Genomic DNA, 12,858 nt, shown 5'->3' with positions numbered 1-12,858 from the left:
CGTGGGTGAGGGTGGGGTGAGGTTTTGAGACTTAGAAAAAATCTACTCCTATCCAAGTCTATTTATATTCAAGTCTAATTTCGTAGGCGGACCACTTAAGTGGTGCCTGCGTTTCGCAGGCGTCGCTTAAGTCGCGCAGGCGGACCATAAATTTCACCCCGATTTATATTTTTGTAGGCGGTCATTTGGCTCTAAGGGTCATATCCGCCTGCGAAAATAAGATCCACACGGTCGGGAAAAATGCTTTTTCTAGTAGTGTCGGCTAATTTCTCTACAGCTTCTACCGAACCCCCAATTCCTCTCGTGGTCCTATGACCTGAGGCCCGACGGTTATTAGGAGCTACATGCACTACTGGAAAACTGATCTTTGCTAGGTCGATCCGAAACCACAGTAGTCCCGGTTCCAAAAAGAACCATGACTAAAAATGATCTTTAGCCTCGGTTAAAAACCCCACAGCCATTCTGTGATCTTTAGTCCTGGTTCATCCCTGTCAGTGGCCTGTCAGGGAGCCGAGGACCTTTAGTCCCGGTTGGTGTCACCAACCGGGACTAAAGATCACCACTTTAGTCCCGGTTGGTATTACTAGTCGGGACTAAAGATCATCTAGATCTTTGCTCTCGGTTGGTATTACCAACCGGAACTAAAATTCAACGCGTAGTATATAATGTTGGAATTAATAGATGGGCATTAGCCCACTCGAAGATTAATTCTTTGGAAAATCACAAAAGCCCACCTCATAGGATGGCATGCATGGAGAGTTTAGTACCACCTTACTTATTCTAGAAGAGGGGACCTCCTTAAAAGGGAGGATGCTCTCCTAGCCACTTCAAACATGTGTGGTGGAGAGAAGAGGGGGAACACGCGCATGCTCGCTCGCTCGCCTGGCCTGGCAGGGCAGGCGGTCATGACGTACGCGTCGAATGGTCCGCCAAAATTGGTTCCTCACCTTTGCACAGATGCAGCCTCTTTTTGCAGTTTTGTTTTGCTGCGAGAAATTCGGTTTTGTTTTGTTTTGGAAACATTCCGAAAAATCCGGTGCGTGAAAACGGCATGGAGTCCGGATAAGTTACGCGTGACTTATCCGGTTCGGTTATGCGGAGTGGAGATCATGCGGGTGCCCTGATCAAGCGAGCTTTCTCTATATAAACCGAGTCGCTGCCTCCACTCAACACATGTGAAATCAATCTAGGGTTTGCCTCATGCTCTGTGCTGCGCCGTCGCTCGTAGACTACTCCATCCCGCTCGCCGGCGTGCACCGGCTATCAGGAGAGCATGTCTCTGGAACCTCTGTCGGCTGCTCTCTGTTCGTCCACGACGGCTCATCTTCCTGTTTGTTCGCGTGTTGCGTGCCTTCGTCAACGCCCGCAACCGTGAGTGATTCCTGCTGAACAACCGATCTTTCCGCAACCTCGGTACGTGTTTGACATGTTGCGCATATTTGATCTGTTCATGTTTTACTGCTTAGTTTACATGTGTAGATCCAATGATGCGTTTATGCTAGTTTACATATGCAATGTCATGTTTTATTTATGAAATAAATTAAATCATTATGTGCTTATAATTTCAACATATAATCTCTCGCACTTATCCTATCCTCCACGATCGCAACCACTTCCTCACACAAATCACCTTCCTCCTCCTCCCTTCCCATCCGGCAGCCGGTGGCGCCTCCCCTCTCCTCCCCCTCCTCCCTTCCTATCCAGCAGCCGACGTTCTTTTCTCTGTTTTTTTTGGATAATTTGTGATTCACCGAGATGTATAATTTTGTGATTCATTGCATGGATCTGAGATGTATAATCTATGATGTATTTAATTTGTGTGTAATTTTTTTAGGATTTGTGATGTATTTTATTTATGTGTAGTCTATGATGGATCTTTAGTCCCGGTTATTTCAATCGGAACTAAACATGGGCATCTTTAGTCCCGGATTTCTACTCCCGGTTGGAAACCAGGGACTAAAGGGGGTTACCAACCGAGAGTAGAAAAGGTTTCTCCACAAGTGATGCAGTTCTACTAGTGGCAAAAATCCTTACCCGTTGGGTAGGTGGGTATGGTCCGTTCTTTAGCCACCCAAACCTACTAACCCATGGGTAAAAAAATGCTTGCGCCTAGAATGATGTTTACTTTCCTTCGGACGGTAATGTGTGGATTAGTTCTCGTATGATTTATTTACTTATTATATATATATATATATGGTCTAATTCTTGCATGGTTTATTTACTTAATTTTGAATCTTAATATTAAAAACAAGTTCACCTGACATGATGTTGATGGTTGTGGTTGTAATCGTCATATTGTTGTGTAAAATTATAAGTCATCACGGGTGTGGGCATAGGTTTGAGAAAACCGGATGCGTACATTACCCATTGCTACATATTCACAAGGACACATGGGCCAGTTCTTCTGGGCTGGGCGGCTATCAGACCTTTATACACGTTTGTTAACAACAAAGTTGTGGTATTCTTTTTTCTTTTGGAGTTTTATGTTATGTTCGTATCCAAAAATTTGCTTTTTAACAGAGGGAATACATTACAACAATCGTCAGATTGGAGTTTTATTTCAATTTCCTTCCATCTTGTTTTTATGGATTGAATAACGGGAGCAAGCAATTAAGGGATTTTTAAATGTTCATGTGTTGGAAGGGGCAGGGGGGGTGAAAACAGAGCGAATTTGGACGAATAGTGGTCACACCATATTCTAAACCATATTTTTGAAGAAGATTTTGAGCGGGAGTGGATAGTACGTGGACGCGAATATAGAGTGGATTGTTTCGGATGTCCGAAAATGGTGCAGAGTCGCTCAGTTCGAAAACGTATTAAAAATTGTTGGATATTACGTATATATGCAATATAACATCAAATTAGCAATACAATGGGCAACAATACAATAATCAATGAACTATCCATCATAATAACTATATTCTCAAACAGCCCCTAAATAATCACTCAGACTACAAGAGCAAAGTATCCTTGGTTAAATCACAGAAATATTTAATATTTGCAAGATCCCAACATTTCGCACGCATTGCCAGCGAGCATAATGTTCGCACGCACGCACGTTTGGTGTCACGGTGTGCTTCAATATATATATATATATATATATATATATATATATATATATTTGGCGGTCGCATTTCTGGAGCCGAGCTACGGGAACGCCGATCACCCGGGCCACGCACGGCGTCGGACTTCACCTTATGCCGCCGAACGGCCGATCGGTGGTTTCCTTGACTGTCCGCCATAACGTATCGCCGCAGCGAGGCCAGGTGCATGGGTCGTCGTCGCCTTCCAACACAACGCATCCACCGTTACGGGGTGCTAGCACTACTCCTCACCGACCTCTTCCGGAGGCCCGCCGTCCCAGCCAGGATACTTCGGCCGGCCGGCCGTCTCCCGATCACATACGCCGACGACGTTGATGGCAGAAGCTCACGTGACCATGCCAAGATGCTCGCGAGGGGAGCGCGAGGTGCCGGTGATGGCGAAGAACCTGTAGGAGCTCTCGCGCTTGCGAGAAGGGGACGTGGGGGCGCGGGAATGGCGTGGAGGTCGCTAGGGAGGACGACGGCGAGGGCTTGTTCGACCAGGACATCGTAGCTGCAGTGGCGCGGGTGCGCGGCGCATGAATTGGATTCATGGGATTGTTTAGGAAAGTGCATGCGGCCCCCACAAAACATGTTTCCTATCATTAAAACTTGTTACACGCGAGCAGTGGTAGCGCGTGGAAACAGCTGCTAATTAATGCCCGGTGCAAAAACAAGCGCTACTCCCTCCGTCCCACAATGGCCCTGTTTGGATCCGGAGGGCTATTAAATAGCCCTCCGGAATCTTGCTATTTAGGAGTATTAAACGTAGATTACTGACAAAACCTATTCCATAACCCCTAAGCTATTTTACGAGACGAATCTAACGAGATATATTAATCCATGATTTGCTACAGTGATGCTACAGTAATCAGTCGCTAATCATGGATTAATATACATCATTAGGTTTGTCTCGCAAAATAGACTAGGGGTTATGGAATCGGTTTTGTCGGTAATCTACATTTAATACTCCTAAATAGAAAGATTCCGGAGGGCTATTTAATAGCTCGGAGGATCCAAACAAGGCCAATATCTCGATTCCTGGAGGGAGGGCTTTATCTCGAAAAAAATCGATTCCTGCACAGAAAACCGCGTGACCTCTCTATCCGTATCATGTGTGGGGACAGGTGGGTGGTGAGTGGCGACTTCTCCAGAATACTCCTCTCTCCTCCCAGAACCTTATCTCCTCCCAGCCGCATACTACTCGTACGCTTCTCTCTCCCCCTCTCGCGTTTCTCTCCCTCCCGTTCCTCCCCATCGCCCCTCACCCCTCTGGATCGAAGGCATCGACGCGGCGGCGTCCAGATGACCGACCCTAGCAAGCTTCCAAGTCCCTCCTTACCTCCCTCCCGCTCCTCCCCGCACGTCCCTCCTTGCTCCACGCTGCTCCACCAGGCTCCCACATCTCCCTGCCAAGCTCCCCGTCCAACTAGTTGCTTCCACTCATATGCGGCGGGGGAGGGTTATGAGCAGTTAGATCCGATGCCAGAGACGGCTGGGGTGGAAGTGTTTGGCTTGATAGCGGCGTTTATGGAAGCGGCGGAAAATTTTAGGGTTTTGATTCAAGAGACACGAGCCAAGGCGGAGGAGGCGTGTCGGCTTGCGGTTGTGATCCAAAAGGCGGTGGCGGCGGCGACTGCGGCGGTGGCGGAGGTTTGCAAGAAGGCGGTGGGTGGAGGAAGTTGGGATGCGGCAGCGGCGGTGGAGGTTTGCAAGAAGGGGGCGGCGGTGGGTGGAGGCAGTTGGGATGCGGCGGCGGCGTCGGAGGTTTGCAAGGCGGCTGATGTAATGCTCAAGGAGGTGGCGGCGCCCGCGGATCTGATAAAGGAGGGGGCAGTGGAGGACGAGGCTGACCAGCCTCTTATTCTAATTCTGGCATCAACAACTAGGATCTTAGGGTCTTTGGCGGCGGTATGCGTGGATTGACTCAAAGGTACATCTCCCACTCGATCTCCCTGGCTCCAATGCCTCTCAGCCTATTCCATCCTAAAATATACTAAGCAGATCTCATATTCCTCTGTGCGTAAGATAGTTACGCAGTGACCTGCATCTCCAAGTCATTAGCACAAAACTAAACTAACAAAAGAAATCTACTCCATAGCTAGCAACACAAGACTTACCCAATTAATCAGCTAATTAAAAGCCCAAAGTGATTTCTAGGTGATTGAAATGTGATCCTTCAAATTACAGAGCCTACAAAATCGTGAAGCACTTAACTAAACTCATGGATGAATGATTACCATAGAAGGTGTGTGTGTTAATAGACTGGTTGCTGCTTTATGGCACAAAAGAAAAGGATATACAGTGTGTTTTTTAATGTTTTGAGACAGACAGTGTTTTTTTTGTTAAGTACTCGATTGGGTCCAATGGCATATTTTCTTCTTGGGCGAAAGCTGCATGCATATTCTTTTTGTCTTCAACCTGCATGCATATTCTTCCTCTCAACCACAGTAGTTAGCTCATTCTAATTGACAGCAAGTGACAGCAATAGATGAGGACTTATGTCACTTATCGATATTGTTTGTTTGCGCTTTGCCTAAATAAGTTGAATATAGATAGATGCAGCATATCTGATTGATTTCTAACCCACTTACCAAGTTGTCAACCTGATTGATTTCTTTAAACAGTATATGATTAATCAAGGTTTTCTTATTTGAGAACAATGATTATTTTGTTTCAACAATTACATTGATATAAATATAAATATATGGCAGAAATGTGATATTTTTCAAAAGAAATTTCAATTTCATCTTCTCGCATATCTTCAGTAATTATATTGTTAAGAAAAGTGGTTATTTTGTTGTGACTTGTTTACAAATGCTATTGTTTTATCCTTTTCAGGACAATGTTGGTTGACGACAGCGACCACACGGCACTGTTTGAGAAGAAGGCAAGCGTTAAGCAAATCGGCATCGAGGAGATGAGGGGAAAAGCTAAGGATGTGAGCAGCGAGGAGGTGAAGTCAAGCGACGATGATGAAGACATGGTCATTGGGGGATATGCGCAAGATCCATACGATGATAGTGGCCTAGAAGACCTTCTTCAAGACCAAGATGCATTGGAAAAATCGGTAAAGAAATTTCTGGAGTGTTTTAAGAGTGCAAAATTTAGATGAATGCTTCAATTATGTGATGTTTGTGTGCTGGTTTGGTGGTTATGAATGGTGGCCTAACAAAGCAACTCGATAAGTATCCTTTTGGTATTGTATGAAATTATGTGTAAATATGGTATTAGATAAGATTAGGTGGTTATGAATAGAAGCCTTGACAGTCTGTCAAAGTAGGCACACTTTTGGTATTGTATGAAAGCATGTGTAATTACGGTAGTAGATGATATTAGGTGGTTATGATGGTAATGTATCGAAATATTTCAAATTATGATGGTTTATGGTGGTGACTGAAATTAAGGAGACGTTTGTACCATGATTTACTCTAATGCTGATATTACAATGTCATATGTACAATCTGAAATTAAGCCAAAAGCTGAAACCATCGTAAAACTTCCTATATTACATAGTCCAAAAGTTCAAACCATCATAAAACTTTATATTACATATTCCAAAAGCTGAAACCACTATAAAACTTCCTATATTACATGATTTGTTGTATTTACTTGCGTAATACTGATCTTACTTTACCATATATACAACCTGACATTTAACCAAAAGCTGAAACAATGATAGAGCTTCTCATGTTGCATGATTTACTGCACTTGGTTGGATAATGCTGTTCTGAACTTGTCATATAGCTGACGACCACAACTAAGGGTATTAGGGAGAATGTCTAGACGCTCTAGCCTCTCTTTACCCATATGAGGAATCCTGTATCCATTTCCACCATCAACTTCCATAACCTCTAACAAGCAAGATTGTAGAGTTAGGAAAACCCTATTCAGCTTGTTGTCATCATAAGCCTGAAATTCCTGCTCAACATTATCTATTAGCTCATCTATATTCCTAGATATCCTTCTATATGTTAATGATTGCAGAGATGCAAAGAACCCAAGATCTAGTGCATTCATATCTGTGGAATTAGGAGGCTGATACATAAGGCGGATGTCAAACCCTGTTTGAGATACTGCATAGGCAAATTGAGGATCATCCACCGGCACATGAGACGGAGCATTATCTTGCTGAATCCATATAGTGTTGTGTCGCTCTTCTCGAGGCCAACTTGATATAATAGCTGGTAGGACTTTAGCAATTAGAAATGATCTGACAGTATCTCGATCAACCTTGATTGTCTTGGTGACAAGAGTCCCTCTTGGCCTGTTTTGGCTTGCCCTTTGTGCTGGTTCCTAAATAGTAAATTATGTAAGTTAGATTAACAATTAAGTTTTGCATCACAAGCCTATCTTGCCGTCACTAATTAAAAATGCATATATGAAGATGTTATGATACCTTTTTGGTGAAAGGCCACAAGCCTATCTTGCCGTCAAAAGTGCAAATACCTTCTTCATTGTATCTAGGCCTAGCCACTGCTGCCAAGAACATCACTTTATCAATAGAATTCTTGTTTTGCACAGGTCTGTATGGATCATCCTCCCAATGGACCATGTAAAAATTTCTTGTCTTCTTAGTGGTATTGAACCATTTTTCATCGATGTGCACAATATTGCGCATATCAACAAACTTGGGTTCATCTAGCAAAGTATGCCAATCTAACATGGAAAGACACCATCGCAGCCTTGACCGTTTGTTCTCTTCCTTCAACAATGGCTTTAATGTGTTCGAGTGACGTCTTAGTATCCTTTTTTCAACATCCTATGCAGCGTGCTCTTTGGTACACCTGCGGCTGATGCAAATGACCGTAAAGTGCCCCTTAGTTGCAAGGGAACATTAGCAATATCTGATAGGTTGATTTCATTCTTTTTGTGACCAGAATTTTTTTTCTTTCTAGAGCTTACATCGATTGGTATTCCTTGGGCACGACATTGCTTCGCTCTTCTCCAAAAATCTTGCACTCTAGCTCTTTTCACATTAAACATTTCTGCAACTTCAGTAGTAGCCTTTTTCCTTAGGATTCCGTTGGTAGTTTTCCCAACCAATGCTATATATATCTATTGCCTTTGTATATTGGTCAGATTTTTGTATGGCTGTTCATCTTCCTGATCTGAATCATCCAACTCCTCGTGTTCGAAAACAATGTCCACATCACCGGCATACAAACCGTACTCCTACATGTCTACAACAATAATTTCCAGGTGAGTTGTCTGCACTAATTTAGATGGTGAATTTTTTATCGTCATGGATGAACATGCTTTGCAAAATTATGGCTGATACAACATGCATATTCTTTTTATACATGACCATGCATTATATAATTTGATTTGTACTGAACAATCATAGTAGGCAAAACTGGAAATGAGATCTCCATATTAAGTGCTCATGTTGATAATAAAGTTCTTGCACAACTTGTTAGGCTCACCATGTGGTTTACTTTATAATATGGTTTAACCATACATATCATTTAGAAGGCAGAGAAACATTGGCACAATTTACTGTATGTGCTTTCTTTGAGATTGCTATGGCTGTGAACCAATTAACATGGAAAATCTATGTAAATACAACATATTAGCATATTTATAATCCTTAATCTCATCATTCGTTGTGATTTACTATGTGCTGAAATATCCAATTTATAATCCTTAACTGTTGATGCAACTAATGCAACCAATGGCATTGCTGAATTATTCTAGGTAGTTGACATGATGTAATAATAGTACCTGCTTGCATTTGTAGGTGTTCCTTCAAGGCATCGGAGTTGATATCAAAAGGAAAGGCATTATGGATGTGACCTCCATAAAGTTGTAGAACTTGATCCATTGCATCGCCATTGTCTACAATAACAATTACCATGGTCAGTAGTTAGTACCATGTCAAATAGCAATATTTTTTGCAAGCACAATCCTTTTTACCCATGATTCAATACTGAAGTGGTATGTGTTCAATTTGCAAAGTATCATCTATTCCAGATATACCTATGAAATGTCCACTTAGTGATCATCTCTGTTTCTCTATATATAACTGAATGATTTAGTTCATGCATTCTATGCGTGCAAATAGATATAGTAAGTAATACAAAGGCTGTCATGTTGTAGAAAACATGATTTTGTAGACTATAACAGAGTGCCCTGTTCGCTGCTGGTGATACTTGATGTTTGACATGCCATGCATATTTGCCTTACTAGATGTGTGTGACTAAAAGAATAATGTTTATACTTTTTTCCAATATATCCAAAATACTTTTATTACTAACTAATCTATTATGTTACATAACTAATGGAACCAATGATTAATATATGTTCCTTTATGCAGTACAACATCAACACAGGAGTTTATGAGATCAAAGAACCACAATCAAGGTACCAACTGTATACCCATATGAAATTTAGTTTTTCTGTGTAGCTATTTTATTATTCTACCCTCAACCATGTTTTTCAGTAGAGGGAGTCTAGTGCACATATTTTAAACACCGGTCTTGCTTTTTGATTTGTCCTGTTTAGTATATAGCATATCAGGATAGATTCTAGACATTAGATAAGCATTATAACAAGAGATAAGTATTGCATTAGTTCAGCTAGCTAAATGTATAACCTGTGATATTATGGAAGGGGAATTAACTTCAATAGGGCCAACTCATTGACAGAATCAAGTCGGTAAAAGAACAAAGAAAAAAAATCAAGTCCTAACAATTTCCTCATACTTATCAAAGATTGATTTTGTTCCAAAAACATAGCGATTGCATCAAGGCACATGTTACTGATCATCTTTTCAGAGAACTAGTGAAGATTCTGAGTTATTTATGCTAGTCAGTGCTACAAATGTTAATCATTTCATATTAATGCTTGCAAAGTTACCTGGATTCATTTCTCCTTGATGGCCAGGTGCATCAATATTGAGATCAAAAGGAAACACATGTTTGTCACCTCCCTGGACATCACCTCCAAGTTGATCCTCCTCCTGACCAAGATGGATTTCAACTTCAGCAATTTCGTCATTGAGGTCAGGCAAAGCCTGTTCATCTCCCTCATCTACTGGCTTGTTTAGATCAAGAGCCATGGAGGTGATTTTGAAGACTCATGCAGTGATTCAGTGGGAGGGAAACTTGCTATTGAGGTTCATTTCAAACTTATATAGGGTTGTTGTAGTGGTGTGTGCTGAAATTTGTAATGCTTGCCGCCAATGAAGCAATGCTAAGTTTCAAAATATTTGGCGCCCTGGTTGCTGTGTATTATTTGTATATTGAGCACTTAATGGCTGCATCAGAAATATTCTTATCCAACTTGGTGGCTGAGTAGTACTACTATTTTATTTGTCTCCAATGATTGCATGTACTTTCACTGAGGGTATTTCAGTCTTTTGCCACCTGTCCTAAAATTGCCTTGGGATTCTAGGGTTTGAGATATTGTGGGACGGAAGGAGTAGCTCGTTTTTCTCTCTCTTCGATTCTCTTCCCATAATCTTGAATTCGGATGATGTGAGAAATTTTAGAACCTACTTAATCATCTTATTTTACCTCATCAAATATGTCAAGTGTTCTCAAGCCGACGCTATAGAGCCCAGCCCGGCATGACCCAGGCACAACCTATAAGACTCGGGTCATGCCGGGCCGGTCCGAAGGCCCAACAGTCCAACATGCTTCTCCATGGAATAAGTATACTTTTCCTCCCTTATCTCCTCCGGCTATGTTTTATATGGCTGGAATAAGTCTTTTTTGCATAGCTCTTCTCTTTAGACCATGTCTTATATGACTGAACTAAGTCTATTTTAGGTCTCTCAACTATTTTTCTCTCCTGCTCATAGGACCATGCCGTAACGAGCCGGCCCACCGTGCCAAGGCGTCGGCCCAGACACAACCCAACTATCGGACCAGCTTGGCACGGACCCGACACGTACCAGTCATGCTTGGACCGAGCCAAATGGTCATGCCGTAAATCAAGTCGTCAGGCCTTATGTCTATAGCCTGCGCTACCTAGTAGGTGAGATCGGGACTTCTCTGATTTGATATGCCAAATTAGAAGGACCTTTTTTATAGATGGCCACAACGCTCGTGGTCTGACGGCCCGGCCCAAGCACGGCATGGCATGACTAGTGTCAAGCCCGCGCCAACCTGGTTCAACGGTTGGACCGTATTCAGACCGATGCCTTGACACGGTGGACCAGCCCGGCACGACATGGTCTAAGAAAAATAGTTGACGGATTCAAAATAGACTTAATTCAGCCATAAAAGGTATGGCCCGAAGAAAAGAGGTATGAAAAATAGACTTATACTAGCCATATAAGACACTGCCGAAGAGTTGAGGGAGGGAAAATATACTTACTCTATGAAAAAGCACAATAAACTATCGTGCCTTCAGGCCGGCCCGACACGACCCAAATCTCATTGGACCGTGCCTAGACCGTTAGTTCAGCCTGTGGGCGGGCATGGCCCGGTCCGGCAGGTAGGTCGGGCTGGTGGACCGGGCCGTGCCCACCCGACTGATCTCAGCTCGCGGTCGTGTCTGGTCCCATCTATAGGCCTTTTCTATCCCAGAGCACACTCATAAGTTTTCTAGTCCCAGAGCACACTCATAAGTCAAACAAACTCTCCCGTCCTTCTGACCATTTCTCTGGGTTAAAAAATTATTTGTCTTATTTAAATATTTTATATACTTAGGCTCTGTCTAGTGCCTAAAACTTTTCGAAAAACATCACATCGTATCTTTAGACACCTACATTAAATATAGATAAAAAGAAAACTAATTGCAACTTTTCGAAAAACATCACATCGTATCTTTAGACACCTACATTAAATATAGATAAAAAGAAAACTAATTGCACAGTTTGCATGTAAATGGCGAGACGAATTTTTTGAGCCTAATTAATCCATAATTAGTTAATTAGCCATAAGTGCTACCGTAACCCACATGTACTAATAACGGATTAATTAGGCTCAAAAGATATCTCATGGTTTTGCATCTCATGGTTTTGCAGGCGAGTTATGAAATTGAAAACATCTTCTAACATCCGGTCAAACGTCCGATGTGACACACAACAAATTTCATTTCACTAACTAAACATGCCGTTATTATTATTATGTAAAGTTCCTTTACTATATATCACGAATTTGCACATCATCTTTTCTTTGTTAACGAAACACGCTTGGATAGAATATTCAGTACAGGAACCAACTCACATGTCATTGCCGAAACCAAAAAAAAAGAGAGAGAAAGAGAGAGCGAAACGAACTCAATAGTAAATGTTCAGAAAAGAGGCCAACAAATCACAGCAAATTGACCCAAGGTCTCCTCGATAAAAAAGGGAAGAGCTAGTACATACAATTTTTACATATACAACCACACAGCCTCACGACTCACGAGACCTGCAGAGCTTTGCAATCAAAGCTAGCTAGAGAAATGTCGTCACGACGACGGTGGAAGAGGCCTGCCAGTGGCGGCGGCGGCGGCGCAGCGAGCAGGCGATCCCGTCGGCGAGGGAGACGCACGCCGCCACCCACCGGGCGAGGGACACCCAGGTGACGGCCATCAGGTACTCGGCGAGCTCCCACGGCATCGCCATGGATGGATGATACGTACGATGAGCAAGCTTGGACTTGAGAGAGATGATCGATCGGTGATTGATGATGCGCTCTAGCGACTTCCTAGGCTGATTTATGATGTATATATAGCGTGGACGGTCAACGGATCGGAGAAGAGGAAGAAGATACTCCAGCTTAGATAATGGTTGTGATGTGATCCACGAGAAAACGACGCGTCGCCTAAACTTCTCGTGTGG

At 42.7% G+C, this 12,858-nt stretch overlaps 2 protein-coding genes across 3 annotated transcripts; one reads left to right on the top strand and one right to left on the bottom strand.

Moving 5' to 3' along the window:
- Positions 1-4,217: 4,217 nt before the first annotated feature.
- LOC107277800 (uncharacterized) lies at positions 4,218-10,406 on the top strand. 2 transcript variants are annotated; one of them, XR_003239880.2, is made up of 6 exons: positions 4,218-5,016; positions 5,925-6,153; positions 8,166-8,285; positions 8,824-8,941; positions 9,400-9,446; positions 9,969-10,406. XR_003239880.2 is itself a non-coding variant. In XM_066306163.1 (5 exons), exons 1-3 carry the CDS (start codon positions 4,997-4,999, stop codon positions 8,893-8,895), a joined length of 321 nt encoding a protein of 106 aa, XP_066162260.1. In that variant the 5' UTR covers positions 4,225-4,996; the 3' UTR covers positions 8,896-8,941; positions 9,400-9,446; positions 9,969-10,406. The 2 variants fall into 2 exon arrangements, 1 of the variants encoding a protein (XP_066162260.1); XM_066306163.1 differs by lacking the exon at positions 8,166-8,285 and having other exon boundaries at positions 4,225-5,016.
- A 1,893-nt stretch (positions 10,407-12,299) lies between these two features.
- Positions 12,300-12,718, bottom strand: LOC9272600 (uncharacterized). The gene has a single exon (XM_015764064.3). The coding sequence runs from the start codon at positions 12,640-12,642 to the stop codon at positions 12,472-12,474; it is 171 nt and encodes a 56-aa protein (XP_015619550.1). The 5' UTR covers positions 12,643-12,718; the 3' UTR covers positions 12,300-12,471.
- Positions 12,719-12,858: the final 140 nt, after the last annotated feature.

This window comes from Oryza sativa, chromosome 12 (assembly GCF_034140825.1).
Source record: "Oryza sativa Japonica Group chromosome 12, ASM3414082v1".
Taxonomy (NCBI): domain Eukaryota; kingdom Viridiplantae; phylum Streptophyta; class Magnoliopsida; order Poales; family Poaceae; genus Oryza; species Oryza sativa.
The sequence above is the reverse complement of the archived record's forward strand: the minus strand, read 5'-3'. Positions and strand labels throughout refer to the sequence as shown.